Source organism: Akebia trifoliata, chromosome 9, assembly GCF_017979445.1.
Source record: "Akebia trifoliata isolate Shusen 1 chromosome 9, ASM1797944v1, whole genome shotgun sequence".
Lineage (NCBI taxonomy): Eukaryota > Viridiplantae > Streptophyta > Magnoliopsida > Ranunculales > Lardizabalaceae > Akebia > Akebia trifoliata.
This window is the reverse complement of record NC_141383.1, coordinates 17,875,130-17,888,305: the sequence shown is the minus strand read 5'-3', so window position 1 is coordinate 17,888,305 and position 13,176 is coordinate 17,875,130. Positions and strand designations below refer to the sequence as shown.

Genomic DNA, 13,176 nt, shown 5'->3' with positions numbered 1-13,176 from the left:
TAGTAATATTATGTTGGTTGGGCCTTCTAATTGAATATTATTAGGTTGAAGATAATACCATCATGAAGTACTTTACTTGATTTCTTGTGTACATATTTTTCTTTTACATTTTTAAGGTATGTACGGTGGTGATTAAGATTGAAGCAACAAGATTACCAACTTTAGATGGGCCCAGAGGAATAGAATGATGTTGACTAAACCTTCCATTTCAAAGCTGGTGATTTTGACCAGCCATTTTGATGTTTGACATTTTGCCAAATAGATGATTTGGTATCCACCCATGGTGGACACTTAAGTGTATCAACCACATCAACAATTGAGAGGTCATTGATTAGCATAAGAAGGGGTCAAGCGGTTTGAATGATCTTACCACTTAGCTAAGTGGTCCTTCTTTAAAAATCGATTATCTAGTGTGGTGTTTCTCCCTTAAACCACGCCATGACTTTTTTTTTCCCAAAAAAAGAAGCACTATTTTTGACCGACTTTTTAACTCAATAAAATACATTATATTCCCAAGGTTTGGTGAGATGGCCAAGATCACGTTTCAAGAAGTGTAGGTCTTGAGTTTGAATCTTTTTTTAGGAGTCACTTTCAAGGATTTATACCAGAAATTACATAATGCATAAGAAGGGGAAGCGGTTACTGCATGTGCTCCGAAGATTAGTCGAGTGGTCTAATTGGCTTGGATAAAATTCTAAAAAGAAAAAAAATACCATTCTCCTGTGTTACGAAATCCAAGGACAAGGATTCTTCTTAGAATATATGTCATATTAGATCTCAAGATATATATATTTTGTTCTGGTCAATAGATTTTGTGTTTCAACAATAAGGATTTCATATTTGTTAACGAGTCATCCGATCCTCACCCAGTAAATTATAAACTTGGTTTTAAAATTGGACAAATGGGAGACAAGATCATAGAGTAATAATTGAGTTTACCAATGTAAGTTAGGATTTCTATTGCTTCGAGTCTCCACAAAAAATTAATTTAATTTTTTTTTAATTTTTGAAAATTTTGATCAATTTCTAAATAATCGACGGAATCAATTGGTTTCAATAGATGTTAAGTGCCTAAAATTGTATATTTTCTCATTGTTTTAGAGAGCACTTAACCATATTTTCTAACATAGAGCTACGATTTCTTCATAAAATCATGCATAATAGTTAATTCATCATAAGTTACATTCTACTGACTAAATTACATGTATTTTCGTGAATTTCGATGATTTAATTATATGTCCAGTTCTTATATATGAAATAGATAGAAAATGAAAAACTATCAAAGTCAAAATTAAAGATCAAAGTCCAATTCAAAGTTAAAGCACGGTCTAAGAGATTCAATATTCCCAAATTAACATAATTAAGTTTTCTTTCCCTTTGAATCTTTCACATCATAAAATTTTACTCAATTTTATACTCTCTTATCAAAATAAAACAAGGTCAATGTTAAAAGGTTAGAAAATTGATTCAGAGGAGAACAAGTTCGTACTTTACGAAGCAAGTCTAATTTAGATATTGAATTGGTAAAAAAATATGTAATAAGTCAAAAACTCCAAGTCTATCGCGTTTCAGCATTTTAAACATAAATTTTGATTCGGTTATTAAAACGAGGCAATGTTAATAGGGTTAGAACTCTAATTGAAAAGGAAAAATAATTATATTTCATGAAGAAAATATAATTCAGACGAAAACGTATTGCCTAAGAAACCCTAGTTTTTGTCTATAAAAAAATATGAGCTCTCTAAGCTTTTGGGTTCTCCTATCTCTCTTTCCTCTCCGAATCTATTTTTATTCTCTTTGTTATTTTAGGTTTTAGTTATTATTTTCTACAAATTATAAGACACATATTTATTCAATTTATTTCAGAGATCAATAAATGATAAGTTATTTTTCCATCTGTTTAATTGTTGATTTTCTAGAATGAGTTGTGACTAATTTCTTAATATGGGGATTGACAAAGCCAAGATGTTTAGTTAATTTAAATTTTTATTTTTAAATTTCTTACATATTTTTTAAAGTTCTTAATAAATTTCTTTTCAACAAATCTTGTTTCTAAAATTCTGTTATTTATTTATTTTTATTCTTCATCTCAAGCGTGATCTGTTACTATTGGGGAGAATCTATTATATCGGATGCTCGATATGATGTAGGATCATTGAGTCTTAAAACTTTTGAAATGAAGGAAATCTTAGTCGATTCTTAAATTTATAAAAAAAAAAAATTGATTATTAAACTTTCAAAATCAAGAACCTTTGTCAGTTTCTTGATTTGAGTTATCTAAAAAGAACTTGAAAATAAATTGATTTAAATTAGTCATTTTTGGTGGATTTAGTCTCCTTAGATATTTTTCAATTCAAATATTTTTTAATTAATTTAATTTGTTTTTAATTTAATCTTCAAAATCACACCATTTTTTCTTTTGATTTATAAAATTTGGAATATTAGTCTTCCAATCCTTAGTGGAACGATCCTACTTACTAATCTAAAGTAGGTTTTTAATTTTAATTTTATATTTTATTCTTTTCTTTTTCAAAGACATCTTCACAAGACGAATGAATTGGCATTGTTGTGGGGGATTAAGCCCTGGTCACTTGTGTGACAGGCACTGAGGGAATGGTGCCTTAGGCACATAAGTTTGTGATGATGGGTCACTAGATGGCTCTTGCTCATTCTTCTTCTCTTTCCTAGGGGCCTTGGGTCCCTAAAGTTCAAAGGGTTTACTAACTCTATCTTCATGGTTTGTTACAATAAGATGGACTTGGTTATCCATTTGCCTTGCAGACCTAAGGATGTGAATAGTCTGTGCTAGACTTACTACCTGTCTCAGACTGGCCTTAGGTGTTATTGGTTTATTGACATGGCTCTTAGGTTGGGTACCATTTGATTAGTAAAATAACCACACACTCTCTCTCTCTCCCATATAGTCTGTGGCAACTCATTTGAACTTCAAGCTTGGCAATAGCCTGAGTCTAATAATGCTGATCTTGCATCATCTTTATTTGTTGGTCTTGCATCATCTTGAACATGTTAGTCATCATGGATTCCATTGATGATGTGTGTTGGGGGGGGGGGGGGGAGGGCAAAATAGTTAGGCGTACTATTTGAGACTAGAGATCTACACTTATTAGGTTGTTGAGTCTATTGAGACTGATGTTGAGGAATTGGGTCATGATGGTTTTGGGAAGAATTTTTGTGAAATAGGGGGGGGGGGGGGGGAGGAGGGCAAAATAGTTAGGCGTACTATTTGAGACTAGAGATCTACACTTATTAGGTTGTTGAGTCTATTGAGACTGATGTTGAGGAATTTAGGCGTACTATTTGAGACTAGAGATCTACACTTATTAGGTTGTTGAGTCTATTGAGACTGATATTGAGGAATTGGGTCATGATGGTTTTGGGAAGAATTTTTGTGAAATTCAAGAGGCCCATCTTTAGATTGATTATGATCATTCTATTGATAGGAGAAGTTGGAATGATACCTAGTATCAGAGTAGTACATTTGACTATAGAAGTTGGGCGTGGGTTTCCTAAATATACTATATGAGTTGATAGCATTGGCCTGCTTAGTCTTAATTGTTGAAAAGCTTGGACAGTACTCAATCGTGTGTATAAATCTTTTGCATAGAAAGCACATGGTTCGATGTTCACACCCTATGTTCATAGTTGGGTTGGGTTCTTGGAACTGAACTTTGGGTTGAGATGACACAGCCTAAGTGTCGATTTTATGAGTAAATTCTGGACTCTACTGACAAGGCTGACCATAACATTTTTCAATTCAGGGTCAGACTTGACCTCATAAATATTTAGCCTTTGAGTTCCTAGATCCTTTTTATCATATTTGTCGCCTACATTATTCCAGTTCTGGGCGCTCTCGGCCAACTTGACTAAAAAGTCATAAACCTGATTAGGGATTTGGTGTAGGAATTTTCCCTTATGCATGAACTCAATTAAGGATTTCTGTGTTATTGGCAAGCCCTTGTAAAAGGAGTACACCAGCTATATTTTGTCAAACTCGTGGTGTGGGCATTTAACTTGTAAGTCCCGAAATCTCACCCGAGCTTGGGCAAATTCCTTATCGGGACTTTCCTTAAAACTTCTATTAGATTTCCTAATCCTTTTAATTTTAATCGCAAAGTAATATTTGACTATGAACCTGTTTAGGACTTCATCCCATGCGTAGATGGGATCTGGAATGAGTGAGTTGAACCACGTAGCTGCATGATCCTCTAGTGTAAGCGGGAAAAGACGCAACTTGACATTCTCGTCATCCAAATTCTTTTCTTGAAGGTGTTTCAAATTGTAAATAACTTGTTGAGATGTGTATAGGGTTGTTCATTCTCTAGCCTGTGAAATTTGGGCAACAAATTGATGGTAGCCAAGTTGATTTTGAAATTATTTACCTCAACTGGAGGCAGAACTATACAAGAAAAAAGATGCGTCAATATGGGAGCTAATAGCTCATGCATGGTTCTCTCTCTTGGTAGTGGAATACTCGCTTTATCAACAAGATTACCCTAATTATTCTCTATGTTTTATTCGAAAAATGTAGTACCTTAGGTACTATAGATAATAGAGATAGTTCTTTCAATCTTGTGGTCCAACGGTAAAATGTTGTTTCCAAGATTACATCTACCGAGCATACACCAATGTAAATAGAAACGGGATCAAACAAACTAGTTGACTTGCTATAAAGCTTGACAACTTTTAATCGTTTAGAAACAACAAATCAAGCCTTCCAACTTGGTTCTCTGAAGTCAAAATTGACATGTTAGATCTCCAAATAAGATGTGGCACGCAATGCGTAGCAAGGGCACTCTTAAATCACCTCTAGTATAGAATAAACATAGTATATCCTCCTCATATAATAAGGTACAACGGAACAAAATTGTTCATAGGCATCTATTAGGATCAATAACAGTAATTGGGACAACTTGAAACAGGTCTCTCCTATTGAACTCGAAGGCCTTAAAGTTTAAGTCTATTGAATTTTAATTATTAATTTGGGTTGATTTGAGTGATTTAATTTAATTATAAAAAGTAAGAAATCAATGATGAAATTTGATTCTTATCTTATCAAGTATCTTCCTTATAGGGGTGCCCTTTTACTATAATAGTGCAATCAATGTAAGAAAAAGTAATAAAAAATCCACTTGCAATACATTCGGTGGGTGTTAGAAGAACTGACTTCATGTTTTAGACGAGAGATGACCTAGTTGAGTTGACTCAGGCCACCGATACTAGTTTCGATGTACGAACCCGGGTGCTGAGATAGTTATGTCCCACTATCACTTCGTCGTACGAACCCGGGTGTCGAGATAGTTGTGTCCCACTATCACTTCGTCCTTAATTCTATTACAATCCGGGCTTTCCCATATAATTAAAAATAAATAATGAGTAAAAAAACACTATTTCTAAAAAATTTAAACCTAAATTAATGCTAATCTACTTCTAAATTGGTCTTGAAAACAATTTGATCTTCTTCTTCATTCCACCTTCAAGATCCGTTTCCTATAAGGGAAAAAAATTTAATCTGAAATAAAAACTAAAATAAAAGAAAAAAAACTAAAAAAATAAAAACTAACAAAATTAGAAAACTTCATTCATTTTCCTTGATTTGGAAAATTAATTATGTTAATCCCTGATAGTGGCGCCAATTTGTTCGTCGTATAAAATTGTTCTCAAAAGGACAAGAACATGCTAATATATATATGTATAATTTGTTATCAAATAATAAAGTATTTATATCAATGACATACAAACCACTCTATTTATTAATTAAATGTCAAATCTAGTCTAGATGGCCCAATTTAGATTCAAACGATGTTCTAAAAAAAACAATTTTCATCCTAAAATACGGTTCCTAAACTATGTTTATAAATCAAATCCTACACTAAAGTAAACCCAAGATTCAAAAAAACACTCCATCAAACCAATGGCTTAATCTATGTTTTTCCACTTATTATTATTTATTAATATTAATTACTTGTGATGAGGCATCTTATTTTCCATTGTGTGTGTGAGTAAGATAGAACTAGGACTTAAACTGAGTTGAGTTCGGGTCGGATATGAGTATTTCCATGTCCATATTCAAAATGTTTTTTATCCATATTCGAATCCTAATCCGACTTGGATCCTAATAGCTAAATCCATATTAGAACCATGTTATTTTCATTAAATTCATATGCGAATCCGATCCAATTGAATTAATTGATTCAGGTCGGATAATGTCAAACATTATTTTTAAATAAAATTATTAAAATATGATCAAATGGTAACTTAAACTCAAGACCTTTTCATTTTAAAAAGAAGCTTTCACCACTACATAACACCATTATTCATTGATTATAGTTAATTTGAAAAATATAAAAATACAACTTATAAAATAATATCCGAACCATAATTTAATTCGAATATAGTTGAAATAATCAAACCCGCTAAATTAGGATTCAGATCACTTTGGATTCGAGATAAAATCCGCTCCATTTTAAGTCCAAGAAGAACAAAATTATAAAAATGGGAAGAGAGAGAGAGAGAGATGCAATGCGTAAGCTATAATCATTCATTTTCTCCATGCGTACCTATTGTTAAGAAATATAGGGTTATTTTTATTTTTGTTTATTTAAGGGTAGAATAGTCTTTTCATTTTCTTTGACTTAACCTATATATAGTCTCTTTGTATTTAGGTTAAATCATTCTTTTTGTATTCAATTGCTTTTTGTAGAATCAATAAAACAGGAGCTTTTTTCTTTTTCTGTGTGTTTTTTGGATTGTTTAACATGGTATCAGAGCGTTCATGGAACGAGGTTTGATTTTACACAGAGTTTGATTTTGAGACGATTTTGAGAGGGATTTCGTATAGTTTCTGCAATCTGAAAAGAGACGATTTCGATAGGGTTTTCGTTCAGTTTCTGCAATCTGGAAAGAGACGATTTCGATAGGGTTTTCGTTCAGTTTCTGCAATCTGGTATTTGATTTTCCTTTCTTTTACGATCTGGTTATCTTTGTTTCTTTTTATTATGGCTACTGAAAGAGACGATTCGCTTCAATCTGTGAGTGTGAGGTTGGATGGAAAGAATTATTCGTATTGGAGTTACGTGATGAGAAATTTTCTTAAGGGTAAAAAGATGTGGGGATATGTTAGTGGAACTTCTGTGAAACCTAGGAATACTGATGAGGGTTACGCTGCTTTGATAGATACCTGGGAAGCAAACAATGCAAAAATTATTACTTGGATTAACAATTCTGTTGAGCATTCCATAGGTACACAGTTGGCGAAGTATGAGACAGCAAAGGAGGTTTGGGATCATCTGCAAAGGTTATTTACTCAGTCCAATTTTGCAAAGCAGTATCAATTGGAGAATGACATACGAGCTCTTCAGCAGAAGAACATGAGTATTCAGGAGTTTTATTCTGCTATGACAAATCTTTGGGATCAATTGGCTCTTACAGAATCGGCAGAATTAAAGGCATGTGGTGCCTATATTGCTCGGAGAGAGCAGCAACGATTGGTACAATTTTTAACGGCTCTTCGCAGTGATTTTGAAGGACTTAGAGGTTCAATTTTGCATCGTTCTCCACTTCCTTCTGTTGACTCAGTTGTTAGTGAGTTATTGGCTGAAGAAATACGTCTTAAGTCTTATTCTGAAAAGGGAATTCTTTCTACTTCTAGTCCTTCTGTGTTAGCAGTACCTTCTAAGTCCCCTTCTAATAATCAGAATAAGCCTTACACACGAGTTGCCTTCGATGAGTGTAGTTTCTGTAAGCAGAAAGGACATTGGAAGGCTCAGTGTCCTAAGTTGAGACAGCAGAATCAATCGCAGCAGCAATTTCAAGCTTGGAAGCCTGGCAACCAGTCACAATCTAATGCTCATAGACCATCTCAGGGTTATAAACCACCACAGTCTAATACTGCAGCAGTAGTTTCATCAGATCCCTTCACTGATCCTAGTACTCTGGCTGAGCAATTTCAGAAGTTTCTCTCCTTACAACCACAAGCTATGTCTGCTTCTTCTTCAGTAGGTCAGTTGCCTCATGGTTCTTCAGGTATGTCACATTCTGTATGGGTCTTGGATTCTGGTGCTTCACATCATATGTCTCCAGATTTTTCATCTTTTACTTCTGTGTCTCCTTCGAATTCTATTCCTGTCATGACTGCTGATGGCACTCCTATGCCTTTAGCAGGTGTTGGTTCTGTTGTCACACCGCACTTGTCTCTCCCTAATGTTTATCATATTCCTAAACTCACATTAAATCTTGCTTCTGTTGGTCAGTTATGTGATTCTGGTAATTTAGTCACGTTTTCCTCTTCTTCTTGTTATGTGCAGGATCTGCAGTCTCAGAAGCTGATTGGGACAGGCCGTAGGAAGGGAGGATTATATATTTTGGATGAGTTAAAAGTGCCAGTTGCTGCTGCTACTAGTGTTGATTTGTCTTCTTTTCGTTTGAGTCCTTCTTCTTCTAGTTTTTATTTATGGCATTCTCGCCTAGGTCATGTTTCATCTTCTCGTTTGAGATTTTTGGTTTCTACAGGGGCTTTAGGAAATTTGCAAACTTCTGATATTTCTGATTGTAGTGGATGTAAACTGGCAAAATTTTCAGCTTTACCTTTTAATCGAAGTATTTCTATTTCTTCTTATCCATTTGACTTGATTCATTCTGATGTATGGGGACCTTCTCCTGTTGCCATAAAAGGAGGGTCTCGATATTATGTTTCTTTTATTGATGATCACACTCGTTATTGTTGGGTTTATTTAATGAAACATCGTTCTGAATTCTTTGAGATATACACAGCCTTCCGTGCTCTTGTTAAAACTCAACATTCTGCTATTATCAAATGTTTTAGATGTGATTTGGGTGGGGAATATACTTCTGATAAATTTTGTGAGTTGCTTGCCTTAGATGGAACTATTCATCAAACTTCTTGTACAGATACTCCTGAGCAAAATGGTGTTGCTGAAAGAAAACATAGGCACATTGTTGAAACTGCTCGTTCTCTCTTGTTGTCTGCTTATGTTCCTAGTGTGTTTTGGGGTGAAGCTGTTCTTACTGCTGTAAGTTTGATTAATACAATTCCATCTTCTCATACTTCAGGTTTTTCTCCTTTCGAAAAGTTGTATGGGTATGCTCCTGATTATTCTTTCTTTAGAGTTTTTGGTTGTACTTGTTTCGTTCTTCGTCCTCATGTAGAACGCAGCAAGTTGTCCTCTCGATCTGCTATTTGTGTTTTTCTTGGTTATGGTGAAGGTAAAAAGGGGTATCGTTGTTTTGATCCAATAACTCAGAAACTTTATGTATCTCGTCATGTTGTTTTTCTCGAGCATATACCTTACTTTTCTATTCCATCCACTACTCATAACTTGACTAGATCTGATCTTATTCGTATAGATCCTTTTTCTGAGGATTCTGATAGTTTGTCGTCTCAGGTTCCTAGTACTTCAAATACCCCTTCTCATGTTCCTACACCGTTATCTTTACAACCAATTTGTATTGATCATTCTGCTGGTACTGACACTTTGCTTTCCGGTACACCTGAAGCTTCCTCTTCTCCTATGGTCTCTCAAGCTCCGTCTGAGATTGTGGATCCACCTCTACGCCAATCCATACGCACTCGTAAGTCTACAAAGTTACCAGATTTTGCTTATTCTTGTTATTCTTCATCTTTTACTTCCTTTTTAGCTTCTATTCATTGTATCTCTGAGCCCTCTTCCTATAAAGAGGCAATTATTGATCCTCTTTGGCAACAAGCTATGGATAAGGAACTTTCTGCTTTGCATAAGACAGGTACTTGGGATTTGGTTCCTCTACCTCCTGGTAAGAGTGTTATTGGTTGTCATTGGGTATATAAGATCAAGACTAATTCTGATGGATCTATTGCGCGATACAAAGCTAGGTTGGTTGCAAAAGGGTACTCTCAACAGTATGGTATGGATTATGAGGAAACATTTGCTCCTGTTGCAAAAATGACTACTATTCGTACTCTTATTGCAGTAGCTTCAGTTCGTCAGTGGCATATCTCTCAACTTGATGTTAAAAATGCCTTCTTGAATGGAGATCTTCAAGAAGAAGTTTATATGGCGCCCCCTCCTGGTGTTCCACATGATTCTGGGTTTGTTTGCAAGCTCAAGAAAGCATTATATGGTCTCAAACAAGCACCTCGTGCTTGGTTTGAGAAATTTTCTATTGTGATCTCTTCCCTTGGATTTACTTCTAGTAGTCATGATTCTGCTCTTTTTGTTAAGTGCACTGATGCAGGTCGTATCATTCTGTCTTTATATGTTGATGACATGATTATTACTGGTGATGATATTGATGGTATTTCAGTTTTGAAGACAGAGTTAGCTAGACAGTTTGAAATGAAAGATTTGGGTTCTCTACGATATTTCTTGGGTATTGAGGTAGCTTGCTCACCCAGAGGTTATCTTCTTTCTCAGTCAAAATATGTTGCAGATATTCTTGAGCGGGCTAGACTTACGGATAATAAGACTGTTGATACTCCCATTGAGGTTAACGCAAAGTATTCTTTTTCTGATGGTTTACCTTTGTCAGATCCTACTTTATACCGTACTATTGTTGGGAGCTTGGTATATCTCACTATTACTCGTCCAGATATTGCATATGCTGTTCATGTTGTTAGTCAGTTTGTTGCTTCTCCTACTACAGTTCATTGGGCAGCTGTTCTTCGTATTTTGCGGTATCTTCGGGGTACAATCTTTCAGAGTCTTTTACTTTCATCCACTTCTTCCCTTGAATTGCGTGCATACTCTGATGCTGATCATGGCAGCGATCCCACAGATCGCAAGTCTGTTACTGGTTTCTGTATCTTTTTGGGTGATTCTCTTATTTCGTGGAAAAGCAAGAAACAATCTATTGTTTCTCAATCTTCAACCGAAGCAGAATACCGTGCTATGGCATCTACTACCAAAGAGATTGTTTGGTTACGTTGGTTACTTGCAGATATGGGAGTTTCTCTTTCCCATCCCACTCCTATGTATTGCGACAACCAGAGTTCTATTCAGATTGCTCACAACTCAGTTTTTCATGAACGAACTAAACACATTGAGATCGACTGTCACCTCACTCGTCATCATCTCAAGCAAGGCACCATTACTTTGCCATTTGTTTCTTCTTCTTTGCAGCTCGCAGATTTCTTTACCAAGTCGCATTCTATTTCTCGTTTCCGTTTTCTAGTTGGCAAACTCTCGATGCTTGTAGCTGCCGCATCGTGAGTTTGAGGGGAGATGTTAAGAAATATAGGGTTATTTTTATTTATTGTTTATTTAAGGGTAGAATAGTCTTTTCATTTTCTTTGACTTAACCTATGTATAGTCTCTTTGTATTTAGGTTAAATCATTTTTTTGTATTCAATTGCTTTTTGTAGAATCAATAAAACAGGAGCTTTTTTCTTTTTCTGTGTGTTTTTTGGATTGTTTAACACCTATAACAATCTCTCTTTCTCTCAATAAAATCCAACTTTCTCTAACAGAGAATCTCAGGTTTCATCTCAACCTGAATCGATTCATTCCCTTCTTTCGTCCTATATGATACTTTCCTTCTCTACAAGTTCTTATATAAAACTTCATCATCATCAGCATCAAACCCTCGCAACTCTCTCTGATATCAGACCCAATGTCCACATAGACTCTATCACTCACCGATACGGTTCAAAGGACAAGATCATAATCATCATGGGTGCTACTGGTACTGGTAAATCTCGTCTCTCAATCGAACTCGCAACTCGGTTTTCCCCATCTGAGATCATCAACTCGGACAAAATGCAAGTTTACAGTGGCCTCGATATCACCACTAACAAGATCCCAATAAACAAACGACACGGCGTCCCACACCATCTACTTGGCGAGTTCGACTCAGATATTGGTGAGTTAACACCTTCCGAGTTTCGTTCCTATGCTTCAACTGCTGTAGCTGAAATATCCGCTCGTTCTCGACTACCCCTTATTGTCGGTGGTTCTAACTCGTTCATCAATGCATTCGTCTCGGAAAGTTTTGACTCTGAATCGGATACGTTTGATAGTTTGAGATTTATTTCTTCCGAGTTGCGTTATGACTGTTGTTTTCTATGGGTAGATGTGTGTTTACCAGTGCTTTATGAGTACCTCTTGAGGAGAGTAGACGACATGTTTGATGCTGGGATGTTTCAAGAATTGGTTGAGTTTTATAAATCGGAAACTGAGTCATACTCAGAGTTAGAGTCGACTCAGCGGATTGGGATAAGAAAGGCAATCGGTGTTCCTGAGTTTTATTCCTATTTTCATCGTTTCCCACCAGACGACGATAGTGGCAGTAGTAGTGCTACTGCTAGTGCTAGTGCTAGTGCTAGCCCGAGTGGTGCAGGTGGCACGATGATTGACACGAATCTCGACAAGTATCTGTTAAGACTGATGGTTTTCGAGGAAGCGGTGGAAGCAATCAAAGATAACACGTGTCAGCTAGCCAAGCAACAGATTAGAAAGATTCTACGGTTGAGATCGGCTGGTTGGAATTTACATCGGATAAATGCCACTGAAGCATTCCGAGCTGTCTTGATGTCAGATTCCGTCGTGTCGTCAGATATTTGGGAGAGAGAAGTAGTGGAACCAAGCGTGAAGATTGTGAAACGATTCTTGGAGGATTAGTTGTTCCTACTCTCTCTCTCTCCTAAATTGGTTTTTGGGATTTTATATATATATATATATATATATATATATATATATTAATTGAGTGGCGATGGGGTGACACAAAGGGAGATACAAGGGTGATAAAAACTTGTGGTGTCGTGCACATTATCGTAGATGCTTTTTCACGAGATACGAGTAAAAAGTATCTACGATTATGTGTATACCACCGCATCATTTTTATCACTTTTGTATGTCCCTTTGTCACTCTAGCATTTTCCATATTATTTTTGAATATAAAAAAAATCAGATTTTTTTTGGTTTGGGGGCACTTGGGCCGAACCCAGTGTAGCGGATGGGTCTTAATGGTTCGGACCAAGTGGATAAATTTTGGAGTAATGGGTAATGTTTTAGAGTTTTTGGTTATTTTTCTTTTAAATTTTATTATTAGAATCACATTTTGGGTGTGAAAGGCTCCTCATACAACAAATCAGACTAAATGGGTAAAGCATGGATCATTCAAAACTGTCCAAGGGAATGCTAATGTGAGGGCAGGAGTATGGGA

General features: G+C 35.7%; 1 protein-coding gene across 1 annotated transcript; it reads left to right on the top strand.

Moving 5' to 3' along the window:
• The first annotated feature begins 11,372 nt into the window (after nucleotides 1–11,372).
• Nucleotides 11,373–12,690, top strand: LOC147394469 (adenylate isopentenyltransferase-like). The gene has a single exon (XM_086453991.1). The coding sequence runs from the start codon at nucleotides 11,538–11,540 to the stop codon at nucleotides 12,630–12,632; it is 1,095 nt and encodes a 364-aa protein (XP_086310117.1). The 5' UTR covers nucleotides 11,373–11,537; the 3' UTR covers nucleotides 12,633–12,690.
• The last annotated feature ends 486 nt before the right edge of the window (nucleotides 12,691–13,176 follow it).